Raw genomic sequence first — 11776 nt, 5'->3', positions numbered from 1 at the left:
AATTTGATGTAGGTACTGTCAGGCAGTATCAAAATCTCTTAAAACCGGTCGAACGCCGGAAGTTGAGACTCTCAGACATTTAGCTTCATCTCTTGAGGAAAGGATCAAAGCTCATCAACAGGTATCTGTCTGTCTTCAGTTGAGTTTCTCTGGTGATTCAAAGATTCCTGTGACTAAACTTCTTGCTATGCAGGGAGGATTCTCCACAAACTTAGCACCCAAGGAATTTATTGGCAAACTGCTCAACCTTTTCGATAGCACTGCACATCGTGTTGTTGGGGGCCTGCCACCATCTGTACCAACAGCTGGTGGCACTTTGCATGGTAATGAGAATAATCACCAATCAGTTGGGCCTAGAGTATCAACTAGTCAATCAACAATGGCTATGTCATCATTAGTGCCTTCTCAATCCATGGAGCCTATAAGTGCGTGGTCAGCTGATGGCAACAGAATGGCTATGCATAGTAGAAGCGTTTCAGAACCCGACTTTGGAAGAAGTCCAATGCAGGTTTGCTTCAACCTAAATGCTTCATTGCCTGAGAAGGAGACCTGTTTGTAATGGTTTATTAATGTTTCATGCTACCACAAACAAATAACTAAGGTTTTTAACACGTGTAGGCTCAGCCTGAGTCATTGAGGGAATCAAGTTCCACAGGAAAGCAAGAGAAAGCATCAGCAGGCAGTACATCTCGCTTTGGTCGTCTTAGTTTTGGATCGCAACTGTTTCAGAAGACTGTTGGTTTAGTACTCAAACCCCGTCAAGGGCGCCAGGTAATTTGATAAGCACCTTGTTTTGACCCAAATATGACTTAATTGTGCTTTGTAATTTGAATTTAAAAGTTTTATTGCTTGGTTTCTCTTGGTTGCACTTTCATCTAGGCAAAACTGGGTGAAACAAATAAGTTTTACTACGATGAGAAACTCAAGAGATGGGTGGAGGAGGGTGCTGAACCTCCAGCAGAAGAAGCAGCTCTTCCACCACCTCCGACAACCGGCGTCTTTCAGAATGGAACTTCAGATTACAACCTAAAGAGCGCATTGCAAAGTGAAGCTTCTCATAGCAATGGAAGTCCCGAGTTCAAAACCCCAAGTTCGCAGGATAATAATTCCGGAATGCCACCCCTTCCTCCCATGACCAATCAATACTCAGCGCGTGGAAGGATGGGTGTCCGGTCTAGGTAAATTCAAGTATCACCTTTATGATTTCATGGTCCCTGACTGGATCATCTTTAATTTACATTGGCTGGTTAGAATTGACATGATTATTATATAATGATTCTTAAGTAAGAAGGGTCTGTGGGATCCTACTATATTTTTTTTTTCACCTTTTGCACTATTTACTTTCGGCATTACTGGTGTAGTTTGGGGGGTCAGTTATTTGTGATATTACTAACGCATGGACCAGGAATGCATTTCGACATCCTTTCAAACTATTACTCTGTCAAATGGCTTCCTGTGCTAATTGATTTTTGGTTGTCTGATACAGAATGCAAAAGCATGATTTGGTGCGGATACTTGCTGCACATTACATAGCACTAGCCATTTAGAATTTCCCTGTTTTCTGTGGCAGGTATGTTGATACCTTTAACCAAGGTGGTCGGAACACAGCAACAGCATTCCAGTCGCCTTCTGTTCCTTCCGTTAAAACAGCAAGTGGAGTCAACCCAAAATTCTTTGTGCCCACACCAGTATCTACTATCGAGCAGCCGGTTGACGGTCCTGTAAATAGCATGCAGAACACTTCGTCTAGTAATGAAAATCCTTCTATCTCTCCTCTACATGATTCATTTGAGTCGCCTGCTCCTCCATCTTCCACGACCATGCAAAGATTTGGGAGCATGAACAATCTCTCGCACAAGGAGGTGACTGATAGTGGTTCATTTCCTATACATTCCCGGCGCACTGCGTCATGGAGTGGAAGCTTGACTGATTCTTTGAGCCATCGTCCAAATAAAGCTGAATTAAAACCTCTGGGAGAGTTATTGAGTAGACAGCCATTGTCATCCACGCTAAACAACCCTTCCTTAGTTCACTCGGCAATGAATGGTGGCAGTTTTGGAGATGATCTACATGAAGTGGAACTGTGATATCCCGTGGGATGTAAATAACAAATTTTGCCGTACTTCCATAATCCTGCTCTAATCTCACAAATTGTCTGCATGGAGAAAGGATATCCAGATCTTTTCCTCTATTATCTTCTTCGTCCTAATGTGTCCCTTACATATAATTTTTCTCTTTTTACATTTGTACTTTAAATCTCAGCTGGTACTTAGTATACTGTATTTTATATAGAGATGCTCTGGTCATTGTGCAAAATGAACAGCATTCTGATCGCTTAAATGACGATAGTGCAAACTGTACAGTTCATTTGTTTATTTATTGAGGAACAGAATCAGAACATTACTGATAGAATAACGGTTGAATAAGAAATTTCTCTTTTGGGATTGAATTGAGAGATTGTGCGAGCAGATGGGTGATGGCGATACTCTTCTGTTTCTGCCTTATTTTCAGTCTTTATGGATTTGAGAAAAACAACTGTTGAGGGTGGGTTTGGTAAAACTGGTGTTGGTGTGGTGCAGAAAAGATTGTGTGCTTGTGCGTGTGTATGTGCGACTCAGGAAATAATTGCATGTTTCCTCACGTGCAGGTAGCCATGCTGCTGTGTGCAGTGAGCTGAAGAATGATACATGTGATATGTTAGATTTCCTCGTCAATAAAAGGGATTTCAATGTGAAAAGAGGAAACAGCGACCAAAGGGTTCAACTATTATGTTGTACAACTGATCCTAGGCCGATTAGTGAGGGATGAAGCTGCCATTACATTCCCCATCATACATGCTGAAAAAACCTGAAGAAGGAAATTTGAATCCTCGTATAAATAAATGATTCAGTATGTCAACTCTCTAATTTCTTGGAATTCTTTGCAGACTTATAAGGTGATGGGAGTCCTGGGAAACCCAAGACCTAAAGAGGCTATCTCATTCGATGCAATGATGGATGTGTTTATAAAAAACTAAATTGATTAATATAGAGGAAATCGAAAAATAGCATTTCTCTTCAGCGACCACTCTTGAGGGGTTCAACTGTTGAACTCTCTCTGCCTCTGATTTGACAACAGGGGAAGTGGAGCGTCCAATCATGTATGATACAAATAATAATCAGAAAAAATTGAACTTTCTGTTCTTACATTGCATCTAGTTCCATGGTATACTGCATCCATAACATTATGAAAAAATGAACCACCACTCTTTATCCCGAATTCCAGTACGGAACTAATATGGTCCTCAAAGGCAAACCTTGCTTTTTCGCTTCTATAAAAAGGAACCACCTCTCTTTATCCCGAATTCTAAGTGTCTGAATTTTTAAGCAGAATAGGAATATCCAGTTAGGAAACGTAATTATCATATAAGTCGTTCTACTTGCACCTTGTCCTCTTCTGGAAGTCTACCATCAAAATTCAGCTGAGCCAGGTGCCCGAGGAAAAGGAATGGCGTCCCTTATATTATCTATTCCAGTTGCAAACTGTACAAGCCTTTCAAAGCCTAATCCAAATCCAGCGTGGGGAACTGGAAGAAAGAAAGTAAAGAGAAGTTGTTCAATTTTGACAAAAAGTTAATAATAACAAAAACAAATACAAATAAATGTTTTGGATGAGAAAACTTTCAACTTGTGTTTGGGACTCTATTTTGCAGGTTTCTACGTTTATTGTAAACAGTGAATAGAGGCAATATGAACACATTCAACAGCGCGTAAATAAAATGCACAATTGCGATGAGAGCAATTTTGAAACACTTGCATACATCTGCGACAAGTGAAAATTTGAATAAAGCAAATCCGTTACCTGAACCATATCGCCGCAGGTCAAGGTACCACCAATAGCTCTCTTTATTGAGCTTCAAATCATCCAAGCGTTGTTCCAAATATTCAAGGCGCTCTTCCCTTTGGCTTCCGCCAATAAGTTCACCAACCTTGACAAATAAAGCATGTTGAGTAGCCCAGAAAAGAAAAAAAAAACAGAGAATACTTACAATGTAGTAAAGGTGTCTGAGATCTGAAACAAAACTGATAATCAACCAAATCATAACCGAAAAGCAGAAAAAAGAATTAGTCCTTGCATGCAGTGTGATGACAACAAACCAGATTGAGGGAAAGATCAAACGTTAAAAACACATCATCTATTAAACAAGATTCTCATGATCCAATAAGCCCAATTGGAGCACACTAGATGCGTGCTAATGCCTTATTCCTGTATAAAGTAGACCTTGGAACTGTATTATAGCACACAATGGAAGACGAGAACCTAGCACAGAGCAACAACAATCAGGTTAACAAATTCTTTAAGGCTGAAGCAACCTAGATGCTATAGATTCATGCAAAACATCTCCCACTCTGCTTGCTAAATAGGTTTCAAGTTCAGGTACAGAATCTGATGTAAGAGAAAATCTAGAGGCAACTAGAGATGTACCCGAGGAACCAACATATCCATGGCTGCGACAGTCTTTCCATCATCATTTTGTCGCATGTAAAATGCTTTGATGTCCTGAGAGTTAATTAAGAAAGCAGATATTCAACAATCAGTTACGTAACAGTTTACAACAAATGTTACCCAGGAAACAGTAATCTTGCCTTCGGATAATCTCTTATGATTACAGGGCATCCACTGAACACCTCTTCAGTTATATAACGCTCATGCTCACTTTGCAAATCACATCCCCATGTTACCTATTAGAAAAGCATACACTGATAATAACTGGACTGGGTTCAATCTCCATATGGAGCAAATTTAGCAAATACTTGCAATCAATCTCCTAGATAATCTACTTATTGGAAGGCACTGAAGAATAGGAATAATCAGCAAATGATAAGAACTGATGCGGAAAATGACATAGACCAGTAAAGTTGTACTCTGTAATCTCTCACACTAGTTTTAGATGAGCATCCCAATCACCAATCCTAGTTTGGAAGCTAGAAAATACTAAAACAAAGTTTGAGGCAAGTGTACATCAATCGAGAGATTAGATTAGGTTTGATTATGTTCTTTTTCTCCTTTAATACTTATCTCTACTTTCCCAAGTGGAAACAGTTTATAATCCAATTAATCCAAAGTAGAGCTACTCAGATACTTGTTGGGCCGAGATTTTTTCATCTCTGCCCATCCCTCCTAATCAGGTTTGACTTATGAAAATTTTCAGAAAGAGATCTAGTAATAATATGCAAATGGAGATAAAGATCCACCCAAAGGGAGATATACTGCAAACACACTCTCTTTCAACTGTATAAACATTACAAATTCCTGTAAGATTATAAATAAACCAAGATATCTAAGGTCAGATGACCATTGAGTAAATTCACTATTTAACTATTTTTAACTTTAAACAAGGGAAAATTACCAGCTTACAAGTTCCCCTTGCATTTACTAGCATTTATTTCCATAGGGGCTGCAGCTGGATTTTGGAAGTTTGAGATTAGAGGTGTAATTAGCATCTTTGGGGGAGTGTAAGTGTAGTTAACTCTGTCAAGTTATCAAAGTAATATCCCGAAAAGACAATTAATGTAAGTATATCAAGACAGGAAAAATACCGGAAATTCAAATGTCTTCTTTGCTTTCAAGAGAATTTCAACTGCATCAGTGTATGACAATTGCACAAATCTTTTCTCAACAACATCCTGTGAAGAAAATGATTGAAGAAGAAACCAACATTCAGCTACATGCCCAAGCTTATGTGATATGAAGTAAGTCCTCAAGAATGACAGAGCTTAACATTTTTCTTTTCTTTTTAAAAGGACAAAAGGAAAGCCTGGTAAAATTATCAATGATGAAATATGGACCAATGCATGTCAAACATGAGCCAATAAATTCATACACTTAGTCGGGCAATGATTCCTTTCTCAATCCAAGTATTGAAGAAATCCATATCTTCCTTGCAGTTCTCCAGAATGTATTCTACCTTTCATTCAACAATTAGAAATCAAGTCAGCAGCCTAACAATCCAAATAGAGAGGCTAAGAAAAACATATTCAACAACACAATAAATGGATAGGTCTGCATAACATACTACATACTGGAGATAAGCAGTTGCACAAGCCATGTCGTCTTCCAAATCAGCAAACGCAAGTTCTGGTTCTATCATCTTGGAGAAAGAGAACTAGAAGTTAAGGGTTTTTCCATGCATCATAAAGCACTGTTCAAGACAACTGAAGAAAATTGTAAAAAGAAATGCCAACATATTGATGCAAGTTACTAGCTGTTTTACCCAAAATTCAGCTAAGTGTCGAGAAGTGTTGGAATTTTCTGCTCTGAATGTTGGACCAAAAGTATATACCTAGCAGAGAGCAAATAACTATAGAAGATCATGAAAAGAAAGAAACTGCAAGATAACTGTATGAGTTCTCATGAATAGTTTGGAACTAGCAAGCATATGCTAGAAAAGGCAAGCGCATATTAGATTGACAGGTACGAGAGAAGCACAATACATCAGTAAGAGCAGTAGCATATGTTTCAGCATTAAGCTGCCCAGATACTGTCAGAAATGCTGGTTTTCCAAAAAAGTCCTGCCAAATAAAACATGAACAAAGAAAACATCAATCACAATTCGTAACTACAAAACTGGCTCCATTTACAGAAAGCTACAGGCAGGATTTAAGCAATTTTTTTTCTGTCAGTAATGATTCAAGGCATCAAAGACAACACGTCATATAAATATGATATCCACTTTAAGAATGAAGAAAATGAAAATAGCCTTGATTGTTCTCAAATATGGCTGGCTAAAAGAGGCACATAGCTTTTCTGCATAGCACTATTTTAAGAAACTGTTTAAATTACTCTAACCCCACACACCAGCCCCACAGAAACCTAGCAGCTAACTCCATCTCCCTGAGAGAATTAAACATAACAAACATAAAATGGACCAGCAGAAACAAGCATTTACTCGGCTATTGATTAGAAGAAAGTTGTGCCAACAGTCATTGCAAATTATACAAGATGATTCCTACGAATAGCAAGGGCGACTCTGTCTCTCAACTGCTTCATATATTACACCAGACTGTGCATTGCATGAAGGTAGATGAAATGACAAGCATAGGTGTTTCTTCAACAAGTTTTTCCACTTTTTCCATCATCCTCCCTTTGGTTCTTTCCTTCCAACTCCAGTGGTTTATACTGTTATCAAATATTTGAATATTGAGTTCGCATGTCGACGGACAGTGGTGAAGATAGGATTTACTATATGGGGCAAGCTTAAGTTAAACCCAGAAATAGAAAAATTTCGAGAATTATTATACAGAATTAAACAAAAAAAAGGCATCTTGTTGAAAAAATTGGAGAAGTTATCATATACACTTGGAAGTCCTACCAAAAAAACGCAAAATGTGAAAAACATTAACGTTATGCATCAAATGACTTCTCTTAGTTAATCTCAGGCATACAGATTCTCATTGATTATGTGGTTTCCTAGGCTCAATGCGCAATTATTCAAACAACTCATGTTAAAGAGACACCATAAATCATTAAAAATCTAGATTTTGATTTTTAAAGTTGTAAAAACCTGCACCAAATTTTACAAATTTCATTTATAATCATGAAAGGATAAAAGAAGAAAAGTTAATTTGCTTATTATATCTTAACCCAAATGTTGCAAACAATAAGTATCCAGCTAATAAGCCGGAATCAAATTGATAAATAAAATCAAATAATGGGGTTAGCAAGAGAGGGCTCCACATTGGTTATTGATTCACATGTAAATATATATCACTTCCAAAAGCATTGTGAAGATCTACATAAATGATGAACAAGATCATACTAAACACCAGTATTAAAGTAATGAAAGTTGGGGTCTACACGTTTTTCTTTAACATTACTTGTTTGTAGCATTGTATATACAGAAGATACATACACAGAAAAGTACATGTACACATCTTATTAAAGATGGGATTGCTGCAATTCCCCCCCCACCCTTCCCTCAGTTCACAATTGTTGAAGGACACCTTTCAGGTGCCATTAGAACCCCAAAAGTTTTCACTTGCCCCTGATATTTCATCCAATTCAGAGAAAAACATCTTTGGGCCTACACATCTTTTGTATTCTAATTTTGCATCTATTTCCCAGTGCAGACCTAAGAGCTTTGAAGTTTTCTATGAAATCATGTGTTAAGAAATAATTGAGAACCAGGGGTTCTCAACCAGTACAAAAGGCTTCAGTTCGAATCACATGCAAAAGAATTCAGCATAATTCAAATAACTGTATACTGATTGCAAAGTATTACTCGTAGAGAAAGAACTCTTAAGGTGCTCGACAATAGACAAAATGGAAAACATGCTAATAATTAGTGATGCAAAATTGCATTACGAGGTAGTTAGCCCATTGAGACATCAGGCGGCAAGCTTGCACACTAGACTCGACAGCAGATATCACCAAGGTGTGGCACAGTCTTGGGGTGCGCTGTTGGTCCCATGACAGGGGCTGCTTGGCAGCACATGGCACACTGATTCAGAAACGTCACCCAGTCAAATTGCTCGGTAACCATAGCTTAGCCTACCATGCGGATAGTTTTGGCCTCACGTGGGCATTGTTAGCTTGATGCCTTGACAGCTCAAGGCATTTACACGGAAACGAAAACAGTATGCGCATGATGCAGGCGACGGTGGAAGGTGGCGATGCTGGACATCTATGTGCAAGCAGTTTGGTGCTGTACGTGCAGGTAGTACCTGATGTGCGGGATCTCTCGGCAGGACGCTAGGTGGTGCGCATGCTATGGGCACTTTCTGACATGTTGGCAAGGACAAGGCCTAGTGCTCAGCTTCGGGCTACGGCAAAAGAGTTTGACAGAGGCATGTATACACAGTTGATGCTGTCTAACCTAAGAAAATTCCTGTCACATGGCAGCCTATGGCTGCACACTGCTGCAAGAAAGTCTATAGCAGTTATAGTCAGTTTACTTGGCAGTTGGTGACGTCAACTGCTGCTTTTGTATTTAAGGCTCCGACTTGGACATTTTGTTATAGTTTGGACTGAATTGTGTGCAAGCTGTGCACCCTTGTATTTGGAATTAAGTAATAAAATGTAAGGTTTGGTGTTTGGTCGGTAAATTGTGTTCCTATTTCCATTTCAGTATTATATGCCTTAATTGCATGTTTTGTGGGATGAACTTCACGCAAACTCGTTAATTCAGAAGTGTGTATGTGTCCTGTGGAAAGGCTAATTCGTGTGCAGGAACGAGGCCATACAGCATGCAATAACTCTTTTTGCTGTGCAAGCCCCTGTGACAGTAGTCAAACTAACAGCAATTTCACACATGAAGTTGAATTATTGCATTAGAAGGAATAAGAGAAAGAGATTAAAACATATTTGTGAATAATTGTACAAGTATCATCAAGAGCTCTTGGAATATAGATGGACAAATAATAAAAAAGATGCTGCACCAGAGTATGCATAACTTCAGTTGGCTGACAGGCATGCATAATGGTTGGTTCTAGACAAAAGAAAAAATAGAGGGCGACAAATTACCTGGGACCAATCAATTAAACCATCCTTTGTTCTGGGGATGGCATTCACTGGAGAATCCGTAGCTTCCCTGGAGGTTGGAACCTGTTCTAGGGGCAACTTTGATCAGATGCACCAACATAAAAACAGAATATATTCACAATTCCATATTATCCAATGTAATCAGTAGAAGTTGTCTTGCAAAAATTAGCAGAGACCAAACCTGCAGTAGACCATTTATGACTCAGGCAAATAGGTTAAAAGATTGAGTACAAACAGCACATAAAAGGGATTAGCAATCATTTTACAGGAGAAAATTTTCATGACCATGTTTTGTATCTACCTCAGTATACCATATATGGTAGGGGCAAATTTCAGACTGTTAAAAAACTACGGATTAAAGGCAATTTTAGTCCCTTAACTTCAGGGAATTCTCATTTTAGTCCTGTAACTCACTAGGGTTCCATTTTAGTCCTTTATAACTTAAAAAAGCTCAATTTTGGTACATATTTGATTGGAAATTTGCCTCAATCACCGGAAAAAGTCACATGGCCTAACAGATTAAAGGCAATTTTAGTCCCCTAACTTCAGGCAATTCTCATTTTAGTCCCGTTACTTACTAGGGTTCCATTTTAGTCCTCTATAACTTAAAAAAGCTCAATTTTGGTACACGTTTTTTTTCCCACGTTGTCGCCACGTGAGCTTTTTAAGCCAATAAAAATGAAACCCCCAATTTAAAAAGTCACGTGAAGGCCATGTGACCTTTTCCGGTACAGAGGCAAATTTCCAACCAAATGTGTACCAAAATTGAGCTTTTTTAAGCGGAAATTATTTAAAAAATGTAGGAAAAAAAAATTAAGAAAGTGAGGTTTTTTTAAAACCTTTAGAAAAGTAAGTGGCACCGCGGTGATTAACCGCGGTGCCACAATTTTTATTTTAAAAAAAAAAAATTCTATGTCACCGCGGTTACATTGTTTTTTAAAAAAAAAAAATTTAATGAGCCACCGCGGTGGCTCAATATATTTAAAAAAAAAAAATTAATGAGCCACCGCGGTGACTGACCGCGATGGCTCCTATATTACCAAAACAGAAAAATTGTTTAGTTGTTAATTGCCAATTCACATTGAATTAAATGTGAATTGGCAATTAACATTTGTGAATTGGGCCAATTGGCCCAATTCACAAATGATTTATTATTTATTTTTCATAAATTAATTATATTTAATTAATTTTTAAAATTATATTAATTTTAAAAATATAATGAAACATAGAAATATAATAGTGTATATTTTTTTATACAATTTTAAAAAAATACAATGAACCATACTGATAAGTTTGTGACAGTGTTGGAACCCTTCGATTGAAACCCGAGGCGAGATTCAAAATTTAGAAAAAATGCAAGTAATTCTTGTGATACTCTAAATGTATAAATTATTATCTTATTAAAAAAATTAGTAATTTACTTGTAATTTATAAAGTAATAAATAAAGTAATTTATTTTATATTTAAAAATTAAATTATTTTATTTTAATAAATACAAAAAGATAAATAAATTGCTTCATGAATTGTTGTATTTTAAAAAATGAATGAAATAAAAAAAATAAAAAAATGAGCAATTTACTTTCATTCATTTTTTAAAATACAACAATTCATGAAGCAATTTATTTTATTTATCTCTTTGTATTTTTTAAAATAAAATAATTTATTTTTTAAATATAAAATAAATTACTTTATTTATTACTTTATAAATTACAAGTAAATTGCTCATTTTTTTATTCATTTTATTTCATTCATCTTACTTTCGTTCATTTTTTGAAATACAACAATTCATGAAGCAATTTATTTTATATTTAAAATAAAAAAATTTTATTTATATCTTTGTATTTTTTAAAATAAAACAATTTATTTTTTAAATATAAAATAAATTACTTTATTTATTACTTTATAAATTACAAGTAAATTGCTAATTTTTTTAATAAGATAATAATTTATACATTTAGAGTATCACAAGAATTACTTGCATTTTTTCTAAATTTTGAATCTGGCCTTAGGTTTCAATCGAAGGGTTCCAACACTGTCGCAAACTTATCAGTATGGTTCATTGTATTTTTTTAAAATTGTATAAAAAAATATATACACTATTACATTTGTATGTTTCATTATATTTTTAAAATTAATATAATTTTAAAAATTAATTAAATATAATTAATTTATAAAAAATAAATAATAAATCATTTGTGAATTGGGCCAACAAATGTTAATTGCCAATTCACATTCAATTCAATGTGAATTGGCAATT

The 11776-nt window shown here is 36.2% G+C and overlaps 2 protein-coding genes across 4 annotated transcripts in view; one reads left to right on the top strand and one right to left on the bottom strand.

Moving 5' to 3' along the window:
* The window catches only part of LOC105164334 (protein transport protein SEC16B homolog), an 8681-nt gene extending 6228 nt beyond the window's left edge, over nucleotides 1–2453 (top strand). For both annotated transcript variants that reach the window (XM_011082956.2, XM_020694911.1), the window contains 5 exons: nucleotides 13–121; nucleotides 194–508; nucleotides 619–771; nucleotides 880–1178; nucleotides 1571–2453. In XM_011082956.2, coding sequence (XP_011081258.1) covers nucleotides 13–121; nucleotides 194–508; nucleotides 619–771; nucleotides 880–1178; nucleotides 1571–2087 — 1393 coding nt within the window. In that variant the 3' untranslated portion in view covers nucleotides 2088–2453. The remainder of the gene's footprint in view (nucleotides 1–12; nucleotides 122–193; nucleotides 509–618; nucleotides 772–879; nucleotides 1179–1570) is intronic.
* The window catches only part of LOC105164446 (asparagine--tRNA ligase, chloroplastic/mitochondrial), a gene marked incomplete in the record, with an annotated part of 14854 nt that continues 6095 nt past the window's right edge, over nucleotides 3018–11776 (bottom strand). The window contains 10 exon segments of one of the 2 annotated variants that reach the window (XM_020694882.1): nucleotides 3018–3565; nucleotides 3841–3967; nucleotides 4465–4539; nucleotides 4626–4721; nucleotides 5580–5666; nucleotides 5864–5947; nucleotides 6056–6130; nucleotides 6254–6322; nucleotides 6474–6551; nucleotides 9502–9597. In XM_020694882.1, coding sequence (XP_020550541.1) covers nucleotides 3450–3565; nucleotides 3841–3967; nucleotides 4465–4539; nucleotides 4626–4721; nucleotides 5580–5666; nucleotides 5864–5947; nucleotides 6056–6130; nucleotides 6254–6322; nucleotides 6474–6551; nucleotides 9502–9597 — 903 coding nt within the window. 2 annotated transcript variants of the gene reach the window in all.

Source organism: Sesamum indicum, linkage group LG6, assembly GCF_000512975.1.
Source record: "Sesamum indicum cultivar Zhongzhi No. 13 linkage group LG6, S_indicum_v1.0, whole genome shotgun sequence".
Taxonomy (NCBI): Eukaryota; Viridiplantae; Streptophyta; class Magnoliopsida; order Lamiales; family Pedaliaceae; genus Sesamum; species Sesamum indicum.
Note: the sequence above shows the minus strand (reverse complement) of the source record. Positions and strands in the feature narration are given on the sequence as shown.